This window comes from Haliotis asinina, chromosome 13 (genome assembly GCF_037392515.1).
Source record: "Haliotis asinina isolate JCU_RB_2024 chromosome 13, JCU_Hal_asi_v2, whole genome shotgun sequence".
In the NCBI taxonomy this organism is placed as follows: Eukaryota; Metazoa; Mollusca; class Gastropoda; order Lepetellida; family Haliotidae; genus Haliotis; species Haliotis asinina.
Genome location: NC_090292.1, coordinates 48534797 through 48553523, shown reverse-complemented (window position 1 = coordinate 48553523; position 18727 = coordinate 48534797). Strand labels below are relative to the sequence as shown.

The 18727-nt window shown below is 41.7% G+C and overlaps 1 protein-coding gene across 1 annotated transcript; it reads right to left on the bottom strand.

Moving 5' to 3' along the window:
- Positions 1–822: 822 nt before the first annotated feature.
- Positions 823–11041, bottom strand: LOC137259281 (neuronal acetylcholine receptor subunit alpha-3-like). Its single transcript, XM_067796915.1, has 6 exons — positions 10990–11041; positions 8499–8632; positions 6872–6916; positions 5983–6092; positions 1683–2215; positions 823–1241 (listed from the first exon to the last, which is right to left on the bottom strand). Exons 1-6 carry the CDS (start codon positions 11039–11041, stop codon positions 823–825), a joined length of 1293 nt encoding a protein of 430 aa, XP_067653016.1.
- Between the last annotated feature and the right edge of the window lie 7686 nt (positions 11042–18727).

The window sequence follows — 18727 nt, the reverse complement described above, 5'->3', positions numbered from 1 at the left end:
TATCGTGCACAAATGTATTAATATTTATCATATTGTTTGTGCAATAATACATTATAAAACAGTATTATTTAATTTGAACACCAATCAATTACAAGATATAAATATAGCACCGGTGCATTGCATGACATACATACATAATATATACTACCCATCAAAAGTTTAAGTCACTAGTGTAAATATAGCCACTTACTTCATTCAACTGTTCTAAACTAAATCTAAACTGTTCTAAACTCTATCTCTATCTATCTGGTTACTGAACTATTGAGTCTAAACTTTTGAAAGGAAGTATATTTTAAACTGCAAAGTCTCACTGCAAACACTTTTCAACTTAACATGTTCCTGAGCTTTGTTCTGGCAGTGGTCATATGTAGTCTATTCAGCACTGGACGTCGAGAATCGCCGGCAGCAGACTGGAGAGGCCGTGACGATTAAAAACGCCTAGAAGGAGACCGAGTCAGTTGTTAGACCTCATACGATCCCATGTCAAGTGAGGTGTGTTGGACATTCTAATAGTGGGCGCCGGGGATCGCCAGCAGCAGGATGGCGAGGAAGACCGATGGCGATCAGAAAAAAAAACGGAAGGAGAGCGAATTAGTTATCATTTGTGCAGGATCTTGAACGAATCATTTGTCAACTGTCCGCGATAGCTCATTCCAAGTCATGAGTACGATTTTGGTCATTCTACCACAGGGCGCCGAGAATCGCCAGGAGCAGGATGGAGCACAAAACCGATGGCGATCAGAGACAACAAGACGGACAACCAATCAATTATTAGTAGTCACCGATAGCTGTTCCCGAGTCAAGTGTACGATCTTTTTCCTTCTAATATTGAGCGCCGAGGATCGACAGCACACATATAGAGAGAAGGGTTATGGCGATGAGGAAAACCCAGAAGAAGAACGCGTCAATAATCAGGGACAGGTCCTCCCAAGTCATGTCGTTAGGGTCGGGGGACTCCTGAGTGGAGACGGAAGACGGAGACTCCCACCCCACGGGTGTGCTGGTGCCTTTCAAGCGAGTGCTTTCCGGGGGCTGGGATACCACTATGTTATCTTTGGATGGTCTCTTGAGGGATTTTTGTCTGTCCGCCTCCCAGAACACAACTCGTGCCATGCATTTGGCGCAGTTTACGGCCCATGGGGGGATAGGACAGGTAGCAGGGCGGAAGTAGATCACCTGGGAGTACACGGACAAGACTGTGGCGACTGTACTCATCAACAGCACTGCAGATACATACACCTCTGAAACAGACAAAACGTGCGGTTGATTTTCACGGAAAACACGTTTTAATAAATAAAATATTAGGTACACCGTTTAACAAATTAAGAATCGCGAGGCTCGGGGTTAGCTCTGATCTTCAGAAACACATGCTTGTAAGAGCGATCGAATGGTCAGACTTTGTTAACGCATGTATCACAAAAACGTAGCCCGATGCTCATGATATTGACCACTGGATCAGATGTATTATGTGACACGCAGACATAGACCACTCACCCAGTACAGACGTATAAACTGAAGTAGTCCGATACTCAAGATAGTGATCACTGGATCAGATGTGTTATGTGACATGTAGACATAAACCGCTTACCCAGTACAGACGTATAAACTGAAGTAGTCCGATGCTCATGATATTGATCACTGGATCAGATGTGTTATGTGACATGTAGACATAAACCACTCACCCAGTACAGAGGTATAAACTGAAGTAGAAGGCACAGCGTCTGCAAGGATTGTCAGGATAACAGTGTAGGCCAAAAGGACAGTTAAGGTAAACCCCATCTTCTCTCCAGACTGAGGCGACAGTCTGAAAACAAAGGCTACAAGGATACTGTTGATAAGTACGGGTAGTATCAGATTGATGCCGTGATAACTGGGAAGCCGCTTCATTGTCACTTGAAGCTGAATACGTGCGTAGGAATCGCCATCATGAACGAACACTGAGCGGGAGTTTGTGTGGTCAATCATTTTCCACAGCCCATCCTTCTGGTAGAAGTCCGTCACCATCCCATGACCCAGCACAGTCAGGTTGACCTCCGAAAGGGTGTAGCCGAAACTGGTGATTTCTATGGAGCAGGTGTGTGTGTCAAAGGGGAAGTAGGTCGGGTCCATGTCACAGGCAGCCGTGACGATCCGGGGAGGAGTCCAGCGGACTTGTCCATGTTCCGTCACCCTCATGGGCACGGCGTCGTCCTCGATAGGGGACAAGTTGTCCACGCTGGCAGGACAGAGGCAAAAATAGAAAAAGAATTGTTGGCACCCAATACATTCCATGACCATATATTGTTGTGTGTAAACAAAAACAAAAGCAAAAACATTTTACCATGACATTAAGTGAGTGAGTGAGTTTAGTTTTATGCCGCATCCATCATTATTTCAGCTACATGGCGGCGGTCTGTAAATTATCGAGTCTGGAAAAGACACTCCAGTGATCAATAGCATGGGCATCGATCAACGCAATGGGGATTCGATGACGTGTGTTGGCCAAGTCACAGAACCTGACCCCTCGATCCAGATAGACGCCACTTACGACAAGCATTGCTTACTGAAGATCACTTATAGCCAGAATCTTCACGGGTTTATGAACTTAAGGAAAGATAACACGAAATGGATATACAGCTTATTTATTACAGTGAGAGCGACGTTTTGGTGTAGGTTCTGACAAGTTAAAACCTACACTGAAACGTCACTCTCTCTGATATGATGAAGTTATTCATCCATATACAGTCGAACGTTTTGGTTTTATCCGGACATTTTGGTTTTATCCGGACGTTTTGCTTTTATCCGGACGTTTTGCTTTCATACGGACGTTTCGGTTTTACTCGAAACTCGTCCGGATAGCGAGACATCCGGTGACCTGGGTCAAACAAGTAAAAGCGTGAAAATTAAGTCACAGCAAAAAAATTATATACAATCAATAAATGAACAGTTATTAGTAATATCAGTAGTCATTGTAACATATAACTAATAAGTAATACATAATAATACATAGATAATACAGGGAAGCCGGAACGCCGGTCACCATTTATCAGATTGTCTCGGACATAATCGTGTAGCGTGTGGAGCTTCAGGTGGTAAATTAGATGAAAAACGTAAATCGATGACAAAAAGTTTCTATTTTGCCAATTGCGTATCCTTTTTTAATTTTATATGCCCTAAGAACATATGACATCGAGACGAACTTATGCTGTCTGCAGAGAGTAAACTCCGTTGCAGCGCCGACATCTGTATGCCTCTCAAATATTAAATTTGGACACCAGTAAGTACATTGGATATGTAAATTAGATATTTGTGCGACATGTTTTCTGTGACAACGCAATTTGAATCGAAAGCTAAATTACAGTGAAATTACACCAAAAATATAATACAATGAAGCAGAGGAGTTCTACAAACGTTTCAATTAATCTGCAAAACCCATATTTTCAAGGAACCCGATGAAATTCTTTTCTTAGCGAATGCATATGGCGGAAAGGGGTAAACAGGTTACGTAATTTGGTCCACACGGCAACAGAAAACATGGGAAAAAACTTGAAAATTTCGACAAGTTTCCGATGATGGCAGTTTGTAATTGTTTCCGATGATTACAGTTTCTGATTATTTCCGACGAGGGCAGTTAGTGATTGTTCCCGATGATGGCAGTTAGTGATTGTTCCCGATGATGGCAGTTAGTGATTGTTTCCGATGATGGCAGTTAGTGATTGTTTCCGACGAGGGCAGTTAGTGATTGTTTCCGATGATGGCAGTTAGTGATTGGTTCCGATGATGGCAGTTAGTGATTGTTCCCGATGATGGCAGTTAGTGATTGTTTCCGACGATGGCAGTTAGTGATTGTTTCCGATGATGGCAGTTAGTGATTGTTTCCGATGATGGGAGTTAGTGATTGTTCCCGATGATGGCAGTTAGTGATTGTTTCCGATGATGACAGTTAGTGATTGTTCCCGATGATGGCAGTTAGTGATTGTTCCCGATGATGGCAGTTAGTGATTGTTCCCGATGATGGCAGTTAGTGATTGTTTCCGACGAGGGCAGTTAGTGATTCTTTCCGATGATGGCAGTTAGTGATTGTTTCCGATGATGGCAGTTAGTGATTGTTTCCGATGATGGCAGTTAGTGATTGTTTCCGATGATGGCAGTTAGTGATTGTTCCCGATGATGGCAGTTAGTGATTGTTCCCGATGATGGCAGTTAGTGATTGTTCCCGATGATGGCAGTTAGTGATTGTTCCCGACGATGGCAGTTAGTGATTGTTTCCGACGATGGCAGTTAGTGATTGTTTCCGACGATGGCAGTTAGTGATTGTTCCCGATGATGGCAGTTAGTGATTGTTCCCGATGATGGCAGTTAGTGATTGTTTCCGATGATGACAGTTAGTGATTGTTCCCGATGATGGCAGTTAGTGATTGTTTCCGATGATGGCAGTTTATGATTGTTCCCGATGATGGCAGTTAGTGATTGTTCCCGATGATGGCAGTTAGTGATTGTTCCCGATGATGGCAGTTAGTGATTGTTTCCGATGATGGCAGTTAGTGATTGTTTCCGATGATGGCAGTTAGTGATTGTTCCCGATGATGGCAGTTAGTGATTGTTCCCGATGATGGCAGTTAGTGATTGTTCCCGATGATGGCAGTTAGTGATTGTTTCCGATGATGGCAGTTAGTGATTGTTCCCGATGATGGCAGTTAGTGATTGTTTCCGACGAGGGCAGTTAGTGATTGTTCCCGATGATGGCAGTTAGTGATTGTTCCCGATGATGGCAGTTAGTGATTGTTTCCGACGAGGACAGTTAGTGATTCTTTCCGATGATGGCAGTTAGTGATTGTTCCCGATGATGGCAGTTAGTGATTGTTCCCGATGATGGCAGTTAGTGATTCTTTCCGATGATGGCAGTTAGTGATTGTTTCCGATGATGGCAGTTAGTGATTGTTCCCGATGATGGCAGTTAGTGATTGTTTCCGATGATGGCAGTTAGTGATTGTTCCCGATGATGGCAGTTAGTGATTGTTTCCGACGAGGGCAGTTAGTGATTGTTTCCGATGATGGCAGTTAGTGATTGTTTCCGACGAGGGCAGTTAGTGATTGTTCCCGATGATGGCAGTTAGTGATTGTTTCCGACGAGGGCAGTTAGTGATTGTTCCCGATGATGGCAGTTAGTGATTGTTCCCGATGATGGCAGTTAGTGATTGTTTCCGACGAGGACAGTTAGTGATTCTTTCCGATGATGGCAGTTAGTGATTGTTCCCGATGATGGCAGTTAGTGATTGTTCCCGATGATGGCAGTTAGTGATTCTTTCCGATGATGGCAGTTAGTGATTCTTTCCGATGATGGCAGTTAGTGATTGTTTCCGATGATGGCAGTTAGTGATTGTTCCCGATGATGGCAGTTAGTGATTGTTTCCGATGATGGCAGTTAGTGATTGTTTCCGATGATGGCAGTTAGTGAGTGAAGGAATAATTGCCTGCGTTATGCCGACGAGTCTGTGTATAGGATAAAGGCCAGTCAGTTGGGTGACTGATGCAGATCTGTAAATGCAGTAATTGATGCAGAACAGTAAAAATAGTTATTGATGCCGATTACTAAAATATGGTGACTGGTGCAGATCACTGAGCTATTGATTAGAGTAGATCATTTAGTAAAGTGTTATGTTTTTGGATTTCAGTTTATGCAACAATTGGTCCTTTTTAAATGGTGCTGGAAATCGATCGGGGACGTTGGTGATTACAGTTGAATGTTAATGATTATGAAAATCAGTGAATATAATGGTTAAGCACATCAATAAATGCAATGGTTAAGCACATCAATAAATGCAATGGTTAAGCACATCAATAAATGCAATGGTTAAGAACATCAATGAATGTGATAATTAAGCAGATCAGTGAATATGATAATTAAGCAGATCGATGAATAAGATGATTCAGAAGAAAAGTAAAGTGATAACTAAATATCACTGAGCATGTGATTGATGAAGGTCAATGAACGATCATTACGCGTTATCGATGACGAGGACGGGGAACCAGATGTGGTCGTGGTCGGTGTGTATGTCGCTGACGTTCTGGTAGGAGTCTGGCGACCACGCCAGTCTTGGATCATCCCACACCTGCAACAAGACGAGATCAAAGGTCAAACTGTATGTTTCATTCGTAAAAACTCGTCTCTTTCCTTGACCTACAAGAAGACTTGTACCCTTGTCATCATTGCCAAGAATCGTGTCAAACCAATCAAACTACTCGTAGTCAAACAATGAAAAATGAAAATGGCGGAACCGTTGAACTTTGAAACTTCGCTAAACTACGCAAAGCACAATTTAAACATAAACTTAGAGCTAAAGGGTCAACTTTCACCACTGTAATGTATCTACAAAAGGAATGTGACCGTATTCTGTTGTACCCACAGGACGTAGCATATTCCAAGAGCCATGTTTAGAAATTCAGAGTTATCTTTCAAACTTGTTTTACAATACAGGAGTTCATCTGAAAACGGTACCTTTACACAGTAAGGATTTTTTTAAAAAATCTAGTACGGAACAGGTGAGTGAAAAGATACGTACATTTACACTAGTGAGCCTAAACTCTTGATGGGTAGTATAAATAAAGAACACTTCTACTTGCATGTTTTCCTTTAGTCGCTTTTCTGAGTATTTTATTCACGGACGTTTAACTGGGCAATACTAGAAGAAGGATCTCGTGAAGGCAGCGTCTATTTTATTGAGAGTGGCAGGGACTGGTTTCCCTGGCATTTTCGATAAGTGACAAGTAGGGTTATGAGACCTGCAACTCTCAGTGAACTTGGCGTTGCCATGCAAGAGGAGTGGAATAAAATAGACCATGTTGACAGCCACTTTATCTTGTGTTCTGCAGATAAAACTGTGAAACTTACCAAAGTGAACCAACCGGCAAGCGCCATCTGCTGTTCTTGAATATTCTGCGGATTGAAGAGAACATAGGTAATGATACAACACAATGACACTCCCACATCACTCATCCCAAACACACATATACGCTCATCACACACCGTCACATCACACCTCACACACTTCACATCACACCTCACACACTTCACATCACACCTCACACACTTCACATCACACCTCACACACTTCACATCACACCTCACACACTTCACATCACATCCAGCCATCTATACATCACACCTCACACACTTCACATCACATCCAGCCATCTACACATCACACCTCACACACTTCACATCACATCCAGCCATCTACACATCACACCTCACACACTTCACATCACATCCAGCCATCTACACATCACACCTCACACACTTCACATCACATCCAGCCATCTACACATCACACCTCACACACTTCACATCACATCCAGCCATCTACACATCACACTGAACACAGTTCACATCACATCCAGCCATCTACACATCACGCTGAACACACTTCACATCACATCCAGCCATCTACACACAGTCACTGAACACGCTTCACATCACATCCAGCCATCTACACACAGTCACTGAACACACTTCACATCACATCCAGCCATCTACACACAGTCACTGAACACACTTCACATCACATCTCGCCATATACACAGTCACTGAACACACTTCACATCACATCCAGCCATCTACACACAGTCACTGAACACGCTTCACATCACATCCAGCCATCTACACACAGTCACTGAACACACTTCACATCACATCCAGCCATCTACACACAGTCACTGAACACACTTCACATCACATCTCGCCATATACACAGTCACTGAACACACTTCACATGCCCCACATACTCACTAAACACACACATTCACATGCCACACACAATTACTATACACACACACGTACCATAAATAATCACTAAACACACACGCACACGCACACGCACACGCACACGCACACACATACCACACATAATCACTAAACACACACATACACATGCCGCACACATTTACCATACACACACATACCACACACAATCACTAAACACTCACACAGGGAACAGGTCAAAATGACCTAACAAAATATGTCCATACTGACTTCAGTCAAAAGTCACAATAGCCAAAACTTCGAGTCAAAATGGCCACACCTAAAAGTCAAAATGGGCGCACGTTATTGTTTTTTCATATTCATGTACATCTTTTCAGCACAGACACAACCAGTTTTGAGTTAGTGAGTTAGTAATGCAGCTGATTTAATTTTACGCCCCCTTCAGCAATATTCCAGCTGTGTGGCGGCTGTCTGTAGATAATCGACTCCGGACCAGACAATCCTGTGATGAACATCATGAGCTTGGCTCTACACATCTGAGATACGATGACACGTGCCAACCACGGCAGCAAGACTGACCCCCCGATCCTGTTAGTCGCTTTTTGCTACAAGCATGATCGTCTTTCATGGCAAGCATAAGATCTTTTCTAACCCAGATCTTCACGGGCCTCATCGCATCATCGCAGGTCATAGATGAGGATACGGGTGAAGTGCGTGAACGTAAAACAGCGATTGAAAAAAAAACATTTTCACTTACCATTTTTAGTATTGAGAGCAGGTTGTACGCGATCTGGACCTGTGTGATAGGTGACGGACGGACATGAATGCTATAGTTGCTGAGGAGATCCTTCCGCAGCTGGGTCTCGCCTTCGATGCTGAACGAATATGAACCTTACAAATGTAAAGTAATTTTAAGTATTTTCAATCCCGCGTAGCGTCGTATGCATAGTATAGTGAGTGAGTTTACTTTTACGTCGCATTCAGCATTATCCCAGCTTATGACTGAGGGTCTGTAAATAAGTCTGGACCAGACAACCCAATGATCAACAGATCGATCTGCGCAACTGGAAACCAATGACATGTGTCAATTAAGTCAGGGAGCCTGACCACCCGACCCCGTTAGTTCCCTCCTACGACAAACATAGTCGCATATATATATATATATATATATATATATATATATATATATATATATATATATATATATATATATATATATATATATATATATATATATATATATATATATATATATATATATATATATATATATATATATATATATATATATATATATATATATATATATATATATATCTCATTTTCATAAATCAGCCGATAGTGACTGCACTATACCTAAACAAAATTAAAACAGCTATTGTCTATTCATAGACATGTGACAATCACACAGTATCACTGGATACTCTTCAACACATGTCGGAATCTAAGCTTGATGCTGTCCCATTCGATAGTTATCTTGCTGAATGTTGAACAACTATTAGTGCTGTTATCAAAGAAATAAAGCTAGGAATTATCAGTATAAAGTGACGTAAAGAATAAGCTCAGCGAAGTCATTTCTTTGTCAAAAAGGTATAAATTAGGACGACCTTTGTGACGAGAAATAGAAACGCTCAAGCACAAATGTCTTATTCTTTGTGTGTGAGAAATCTAACAGCTAATCTCTCAGTTTGCTAACTGGCAAAATTTGATGACCAGCCCTCGCTTCAATCTTGATATCACGAAGGGTCTAATGGGGTATCCCGAGGCAAGTGTATTCGTAAACCACATCAATAAAACAGTATGCTGGCAGAAAGAAATAAGGTAACACTTATACGCCGCGAGTATTTCATTTTTTATTTCACGTTTCTTTGCAAGATTTGTTACTAATTTGAAATCCCATTTTAGCAGGAGATGCTAGTTTTATTTCTTGACTCTGATATTCTAGTTGGTTTTGCTGCTCTTTTGTTATAATTTATGGTTAAATTAAAACTTGTTCTAGTCACGATATGGTTAAAATATTGCCGATGTGACTGTAAGTTTCAGCTACCTAACTCACTCGCAAGATTTGAATGGCATAAGCATTTCACAACATGCATTTATCTCTCATATATAAGCAATCACTGGTATCCTAGGGATCCATGAATTCAGAACTTCAGTTTGACTCATGATTGATGAACTGATCTACGTAGATGTCTTGCTGATATGTGGATGCTTTCTTGTAGTTGCTGTTGTTGACCACTGTACTCAGCAGGTACAGTTAGTACAGTACAGTTTATCCGCTGTGGCACTGGAAACCAGTTTAGATGTTGGAGAAATGGCGTGGTGTGATCATGTCCTGTCCTTGCTGTGTCTTGGGTACAACTTGAAACTTTCTGATCAGACAAGATGGCAAACGCTGCAGGAGACGTCTTCATCCTCATCATACCAACTTCTAAAATAAGTTTGCGGGAGTGTGTTACAGTAGTCAATGCGTGACAACACACAGGTATGGACCAATGGCATTTGCCCACGTTCTAAACCGCATTGTGTCACCACGTACAGAGAAGATGGCGGTTGTTTTGTTCATATACTTTTGTACCGAGGCAATGTTGCGAAATGAAAACAAGATGTCCCGATGACAGAATTTATGTGAGGCACAAGTGTCATGATTGCATCAAACATGGCACCGAAATTTCGGTTCTGTTGGTTCTGGTTTGTCGAAATGAAAGTCTGTAAAATACAATGTCATTATGTACGCCAATGTCACGGATATTTGGGCATGATAAGAAACCCTGGTTTGTCTCCGTCAAGCTTTAGATAATGGGATGTCATCCCTTCTATTATCACACCAGCGCGTTTAGGCACTGTGAAGGTGACAGAAATGAATAATTTCAAAAACGGTTTGAATGTTACTCTCACCCTTTTTTCTACGCCCCGGCCCCCAAAGCCCCACCCCCGTTCCCTCGTTCCACTGTCATAACAAAAGAAGCATAAATACGATATGTTACAACAATCGGTGGTCAGTTTTTCAAGTCCTATTCCCTTTCTCGAAGTCTGAGTGAGTGAGTTTAGTTTTACGCCGCACTCGGCAATATTCCAGCCATATGACGGCTTTCTCGAAGTATTTGTATGACGTGTTTAGAATTACAGTGGATTCTCTTATTGTATCTGCGATGTAGCAAGATTGTACAATATACATGTACACAATATGTCCACATAACCTTGAAATCAATACCCTGAACCAATCGGATCTGATATCATCTACTTACAAGTATTCAACGCAGACAAGATGATCAGGAGGCTGATCTTCGGCGTAGCCATTGTGTTCTCCTCGCTCTCACGTCCCGGGAGGGGAACGATGTTTTACCGATCAGTTCTCTGACAAATTATTTGCACTTTCCACAAACACGCAGGTATATGGCACTGTTAGTGCAACGCGGTTTTCTCGCAGCCAACCTTCACATCTTACTATGACTGGACGCTTAGTTGTTCGCGCAGCTGTGCGCTCGACTGTGCGCTCTGTAATCTGAGTAGCATTAGTGAAATCGACGAATCGGATTTAAATGTTTTAACCATCAGCAATCAAACACAATCACGAAACAAAACAGGTACAATCCGTGTTAATCCGAAAGGTTGTGTACGTGTTTCCATACGATAATCCGTCTTTGTGTAATGATCGTTACGAAATTTGCCTCAGTGTCGTTAGCATGGACCAGGAATCCTGATTGTATTTTTTCATCATGTAAACAAAGGAATTAAATGTGTCCCAAGAGAAGGAAAAAATGAGAGAAACCTCGATGAACCGTGAAAAAACCATCAGTCAAATCCCATATATCCACTTACGTTTTTTGCCCAGGTCAGATTTGTCTAGAATTGCCAACGGCTATGTAGATCCAGCTTAAGGTTCATGCAGGAAGGAAAGGTACTGTAAGTCCCCACGGTCCCTAGTATGGTGATCTACCTTCCCTTGCTACAGATCTACATACCGTTTTTATAGTTTAATGCTCTAAATAGGATATAACCTTAAAGGCGCTGTAAATATTTTGATGAAGATATTTTTGTAGACATTAGTAGCAAAAGTAACGTTACTCGTGTGAAGGAAAGAAAAGAGAATTATTTAACTTAGCTGAAGAGGCGTCGACGAAAAACTCAATATAGCGTGCTGACAAGAGACTATACATCGGTACACGTCTCTGATTTAGGAGAAACGTGGAGTTAGTCATCGTTTCACCAGACAGTAACAGCAGCAAAAACGCTGCATTCTCGCACAATGACCAAACACAAAATTTTTCTATTTCGAACTATATTTAAACTACGAGAGGTTATATATGTGGTTCATTGTGTGTCAAAGGCTTCGGAAAGCGAATGCAAGAAATGAGTAATGATTCCATCAATGAACCAAGTAAAAGCATACGAACATCTGCTCAAGCATATCAATCCTATGAGAAAATGACTCGTGACACGAAATAAATGACAGCCTCTAGCTGCAACAAATGCTTGTAATCAGAAGCGAATCGCATTGCCCGCCTCACCCCTTGCCTCCCCTTCAACATGGCCCAAATAGATAGATAGATAAATAGATAGATAGATAGATAGATAGATAGATAGGTAGGTAGGTTGGTGGATGGATGGATGGATGAATGGATGGATGGATGGGTGGGTGGGTAGGTAGGTAGATAGACAGAAAACAAGGTAGGTAGAAAGACAAAGGAAATCATATTGTGTGCAGTGGTTCATGGGTGTCATTTAGGGTCGGGTTTGAGCAAATGTATGAAACCATATTTCTCGCCTTGGGCTGTGGATATCAACTTAGTGGGTCGTATGTGAAAAAAAGTCTTGTTGTTTTATCGTTGTAGCTTTCTAGTGGGGAACTGTTGTGTTTTGATAGTGTGGTAGCTTGTGTCCTAATGGTTTGGGTAATTATACCCCGATGACGTGCCCGAATAGACTGGTACCTTGTGTGCTGGTGGCGTGGGATATTGTGCCCTGGTGGCGTGGGTCATTGTGTCCTTGTGGGGTGGGATATTGTGCCCTGGTGTGGTGGGATATTGTGCCCTGGTGGCGTGGGATATTGTGTCCTTGTGGGGTGGGGCATTGTGTCCTTGCGGGGTGGGACATTGTGCCATGATGGTGTGGGTCATTGTGTTCTGATGTGAGATCACTGTGTCTTTGTGGTGTAGGTCATTTTGCTCTGGTGGCGTGGTTCAGTATGCCCTGGTGGTGTGGGTGGTTGTGTTCTGGTGGCGTGGGTCATTGTGCATTGTATCCTGGTCGTGTGACCTTGTGCCCTGATGGCGTGGGTCATTGTGCCTTGGCGGTGTGTGACCGTTTGCCCTGATGGCGTGTGGCCTTTAGCCCTGGTCAGTGTGACCTGATTGTGTTTCAACTTGTGCCCTGGAGGCGTGGGTCACACGAGCCCGGCCGTCATAACCGTAAGACAAAACCTACTCCCGAGGTTGAATATCACGTCACCAATCACGCATCTGTCAGCGTCATACTGGCGTGGCCCATGTCAGTCGACCACGTCGATTCTAAAGGGTTAGATACTTCTGTGGTAGTGTCGACGTGTTCGAATACCATGTACTCTTCGTCGCCGGTATAAATATATTGACTGATACGGCGTCCTGATGCCGTTGACGTCGCCGTTACAGAACGATTTCTGAAAGGAATTGTCCGGATGTGGCGATCATCACCGGGTCTAGTCACACATGGGCTTCACACATTGTACCCATGCTTGGAATCTCGCCTCATCACGACTTGAAGCAGCTAGCGATCTGTTGCGAACATTAGAACATGCCCTATATCTCACGACGGTTCGCTTGCTACAAGTCCTTTACTGCAGATAGTTAATTTTTATTTATCTTATTATTTATTTTTGTATCTTTACAGTGGTATTTGTTATTTCATGGCTTTCAATATCACCGTAACACCTTCAACGCAATGCTGCAATGGTTAGCAGGCAAACTGAAGCGCAAATGGGGTTGCGCAGCATAGACAATATGACCAGACTTCTTCTAGCGAAGGCTGGTCACGTGCTTCCCTCGCTTCAAATATCGCCACCTTTAAACGTACACACCCATTTCCTCACTTGGTTGTGCTCTTAGATCTCCAGCCCCACATTTAATAATTACTCACCTGAAATACATTTTATTAAACATTTTAAGCGCCACTTGTGGTATTGATCGTTCTTCGCCTTCATTATCCCTGCCAGCTTCCGGTTGAACGGAGTGAAGAAACAAGAGTAAGCAGAAATTAATAAGAAATACGATATTGCCTAATTTTATCATGAACCTGTTATACTTTATTTGTCGTATCTGTCGTCGTTATTGTTAGAATTTTCATAACATTTATTCTACATAAAAACACTTGTGGCGCAGTGGGCAAATGAGGCAGGAGAGGTAACTCTGTAAGTATTCCATATGGAATAATACCCTCCGGTTCCCTCACTCCGTTGAAACGGAAGTTGGAAGGGGGAATGGAGGCGAAGACTGGTCTAATATACCACAAGTTGCCGTTAAAATGTTGAATAATATATATTTCATGTGAGTAAATATTCAGCATGGGGTTGGACATCTGAGAGCACAACCCAGTAAAAAATAGGTGTTTACCTTTAAAGGTGGCGATACTTTATTTTGATAAGAAAAATATTTTTCGAACCGAACGTTTGTTTGCTTCGCGCGTATACAAGAAAACTGGTCGCAACCTGTAAGATTGGCAGCCATGAAACTAAAAGTAGCACTGTCAAAGACAATAATAAATCTGAGAGTGGATAAGGCATTTGTCTTCTACCCCAAATACCCGGGTTTGATTCCTAGTGAGATACCCCGGCTTTAACATTTGCGTGGTCCCAGTCCACCCATCCAAATGGATGTACTGACAATGTGAGCCAGTAGCTCTCTATGATGTATGATCCCCAGGGAGTATAGTAATGTTGTCAAATAACAGGGATATTATTGTACGTAGCGCCTTGAGCATGCATGAAGTACAGACATATAAGCCTCTCTTACTTACTGAGGTACGATATATTCTGCATGAAACGTGATCTAAAAGCCTATTTTTGCATCATAACTTTCTATGGCACAGGTCGAAATCAGATTACTGGTCTCCAAATACCACACTAAACGATTATTTACCATTCGTTCCATAGTTTTGCAGGTAATGATATAGTTCGATAATTAAATGCATCTGAATGGTCTTTACCAGGCTTAGGTATAGGAACCACAATAAAATTCCGCCAGGAGGGATTGAATGTTAGTGAAGTCCAAATTTCATCACAAAATTTCTAAAAGCACCCCAAGACATGAATCAGGCAAATGCTTCAGGAGCTGATAGTGAATATTATCAGCCCCTGTTGCTGTATCATGAGCTTGCACTAGAGCAGTTTGTAGTTCATGTAGGGAAAATACTTCGTTGTAGCCTCCACTATTGTCAGAGTTGAAATGAATGTTTTTCATTTACTCTAACTTCTGGTACCTCTGTAATTCGGAAAGACAGTGTGATGAAGATGAATGTTCAGCTAATGTTTCACCATGTTTGTTTGTAATATCTGAAGCATCTTCCAAAATGTGATCTCCGACTCTAAGTGTTTAACGCTTGTTTTGGAACCCTTGCCCCTGATCCCTTGTACCATATTCGACACTTTTGACATAGGTGTGCGACAGTTAATCTTGGAGACACAGGCTCTCTAAGCCTTACGCTTATTTTGATTAAATGTACGTCGAGCTTTAGCTCTGGTTACTTTAACATTATTCAGATTATGTACAGTTGGATGTTTACAAAAAATATTTTTCCGCCTTCTTCCTGTTTTTCCTTACATGTTTGCAATCACCATCAAACCATGGCTTACGAATGTGTGGATTTACAGAGGACTTAGGAATTGTTTCTGTAGCTATAGTATGCAGTGTATCTGAAAACAATTGAATGGGGTCAGCAATATTCTGGAACGTTTCATGTTTGAGTTTCTCTGTACACAATGATGTGAATTTAGACCAGTGAGCCTTTGGTAAATTCCACCTTGATGAGGGTGGAACATCAGACGGATTATTGACTGAGAGAAGTGTTGGGAAATGGTCACTTCCACATAAATCATGATGAACTGACCATGAAAATTCATTCAGAAGATCTGCATCTGTGAGTGTAACGTCCAAGGCAGAATAGCTACCTGTAGCAGGGTGTGAATATGTGTGTGTACCCGCATTAAATACGCAGAGACTGTTGTCAGAAATAAATTCTTCTATTACGTTTCCTATGGTATTGATAACACTACTTTCCCATAAAGGATTATGTCCATTCAAATCCCCCATGAATATACAGGGATGGGGTAGCAGATCATATAGAGCTTGAAGGTCAGATTTCTGGAAGTTTGAAGATGGAGGTATATACAAAGAGCATAAAGTAAATACAATGTGTAACGAAATCCGAACTGCAACACGAAGCTTGAAGGTTAGCAGTGAGATCAACAGGGCTGTGTATTATACACTGCCTCACCAAGATAGAGGAGCTTCCAGTGGCTTTGTCACCCGGAGGAGAAAAGGAATGGTGAGAGCTGTACTGACGTAAGTCAAATTTATCCGTCTGCTTAAGGTATGTTTCCTGGAGACAGAAAAACTGAAGGTTGAAAAGCTTGTGCACCTATTAGTCTGTGAGAGACATTGACATTTATGTGCATGTGTTGTGGAAAACCTTGTCCGGCACGATGTTCCTTACAGTTTAGCAAGCAAAATATTGATTGTGATTAATACTTCACCAGTTCTATACAATATTACAGAATACACAAACCTGGATACACAAAAACGACAAATTATATCATTGGGGTGAGGGTTATACGGGGTTATAGGAGTCCCGTTTTATCCACCGAGCCAAATTGTCGCTGATACGGCCCTACAATCCCACACGCCCTGGTGGGATGGATTCGGGGGAGTGGGTAACGAGATGGCCAAGCCAAGGAAGACACAAGTACTCCATACTCAATCATGACCTTCCTTACGGCTTGAAGATGGATCTTTTCTCACTGTGGACTAAGACGCCGTCGGTGAACGGACAAATGTTTCACTGTGAAAACCAGAAAATAGTTGAATCCGTCCACGATTTTATCACCAAAACACATAGCGTCATTTTTTAAACAGATATCTAATTTAGTTGTCAATAACCTTCTCACAGCTGGTGTGTGTTTCTACAAAGAGCTAGTCAGACACAACAAACTAGAACTCTCTTTTTATGTTTACTTAGAGGATAACTGCATTTTATGTAATAATATGTATACATACATATGTTATTTATATGATATACTCTTCAAGAAAGTAGGGGATCTTCATTTTATTTAATTTACGATTAAAAATATTTAGGAGATTTATCGGAGTCAGTCAGTGTTGATATGATATTATTGAATGTTTTGAGAGTGCATGACCAGTTGCGCTTCCTTACAACCGACTAGTTATTTGGAATTTAGTCGCTTCGGAAAGATGACTGGTGTGTGGCATGTAATTTGCATGTATACGATTATGAAACGACTAGAAACAAACACTAAAAAATGCGTGATGCAAGATGAGTTTCAAAATTAATGTTCTAAGTGATTTCTCGACCTTCTTGAGAAAAACGTCAAAATCAAGAATGGGACCCCATGCACGTGTATGGGACTACTTGCATTGTGCACGTGTATATCATGCGTTGTGTCTAGGGGTGGTAATAGAGGGAAATGGTAGTGCGTTCATAAGATGTCTGTTCTTGAAACGTTTGTTAACGTTTACACTTCCTATCCAAATTGAAAGTTCATTATCCCTTTCTTTTCTCGAAGAGTATATATCAGACCTGTGTATACCTTGTCAATATTTCCAAGCCGAGAGACCTTAAGCTGAGTGAAACTAGATAATCCTAACAGTCTCGACTGCTCAAATACCAGTATTAGTCCATTTCTACGCGCAAGGTGGGTGTATGTGTGCGTGTGTGTGTGTGTGTTGGGGGGGGGGGGGGGTCTGTGTGAGACTTACTTAGGGGGGATGATATAATAGAGTTGCACATACAATGTGAATGACACGCCTCCCCTTTAATTAATGTTCAAAGTAAGTGCTTGCCCCTAAAAACCAATGACACACATCCCCACCCCCTAGAGAAAGTGTACAAAATGGATGACCCCACACCTCACACCCACCAACACTCACCCACAAACCCCACTCCTAAAATCATCATCACCCCACTAGCCATAAATAAGGAATGGTCCATGAACCATGTCCAACTTATAATCTTACAAGTTAACAATGAATCTTGTCACTCAAGATCTGCAGTACCCACGCGTCACGACATGAACTGAGGCATCACCTTACTTTGGACATTTCGACGTTTCAGACGGGAAGGTCAGGACTGGGACCCTGCTGCGTATTGTGTGTCCAGGAGACGCAGCCAGTGTTGATGCAGCTGTGAGTATGGTTAGCCGTTTCAAAATTCGCGTGTGCTGTTTTGGATTTTTTCTGCTTTTTCTTCATTTCCCCATTTTTGTGGGCGATTTTTCTGTATTTATTTTGTTGTTGTGTACGGGCAGGGTGAGATAGGTGTTATCTACAAAATTCCACGCAGTCAACAAATTATTCGTAATGAGATATGGTCATGTGTCAGGAGTCAACCGACTTTGGCCTTGAGTTGGGAATGGATTAAAATTTAAAATTTCACATTTGATGACTGGATTATTACCAACGAGCAATCATTGAAAACATTAGTTAACATTATTTTTCAGATTTTCCTGTTTTGATTTTATTACGACATTGTTCTCCGATGCTTTCCCTTTTATTAAGAAACTTACAAACTGCATTTCTGAATCAAACTGCTAGTCATTTAACATGTTTACTTATAAACTTTTAAAGTTTGAACATGTTCAAAAGTCAAACAAATCATCAGAATTCGTTTCTTACCAGGTTGTCCTTGACTCACGGCGCAATATGTATTTGATTCTTTCAATGTGAAAATACATCCACGAATATGACTTTTCCTCGGCCTGGCAACATCGTAATTTTGGGT

Bases quoted from the DNA above. Each gene is read 5' to 3' on its own strand.
- LOC137259281 (XM_067796915.1), bottom strand. From the start codon at position 11,041: ATGGCTACGCCGAAGATCAGCCTCCTGATCATCTTGTCTGCGTTGAAT. The intron at 6,917-8,498 runs GTAAGTGAAAAT...TTCAATCCGCAG, and splicing joins TGCTCTCAATACTAAAAATG to AATATTCAAGAACAGCAGAT. The intron at 2,216-5,982 runs GTAATGATCGTT...CTGTCCTGCCAG, and splicing joins GTCCTCGTCATCGATAACGC to CGTGGACAACTTGTCCCCTA.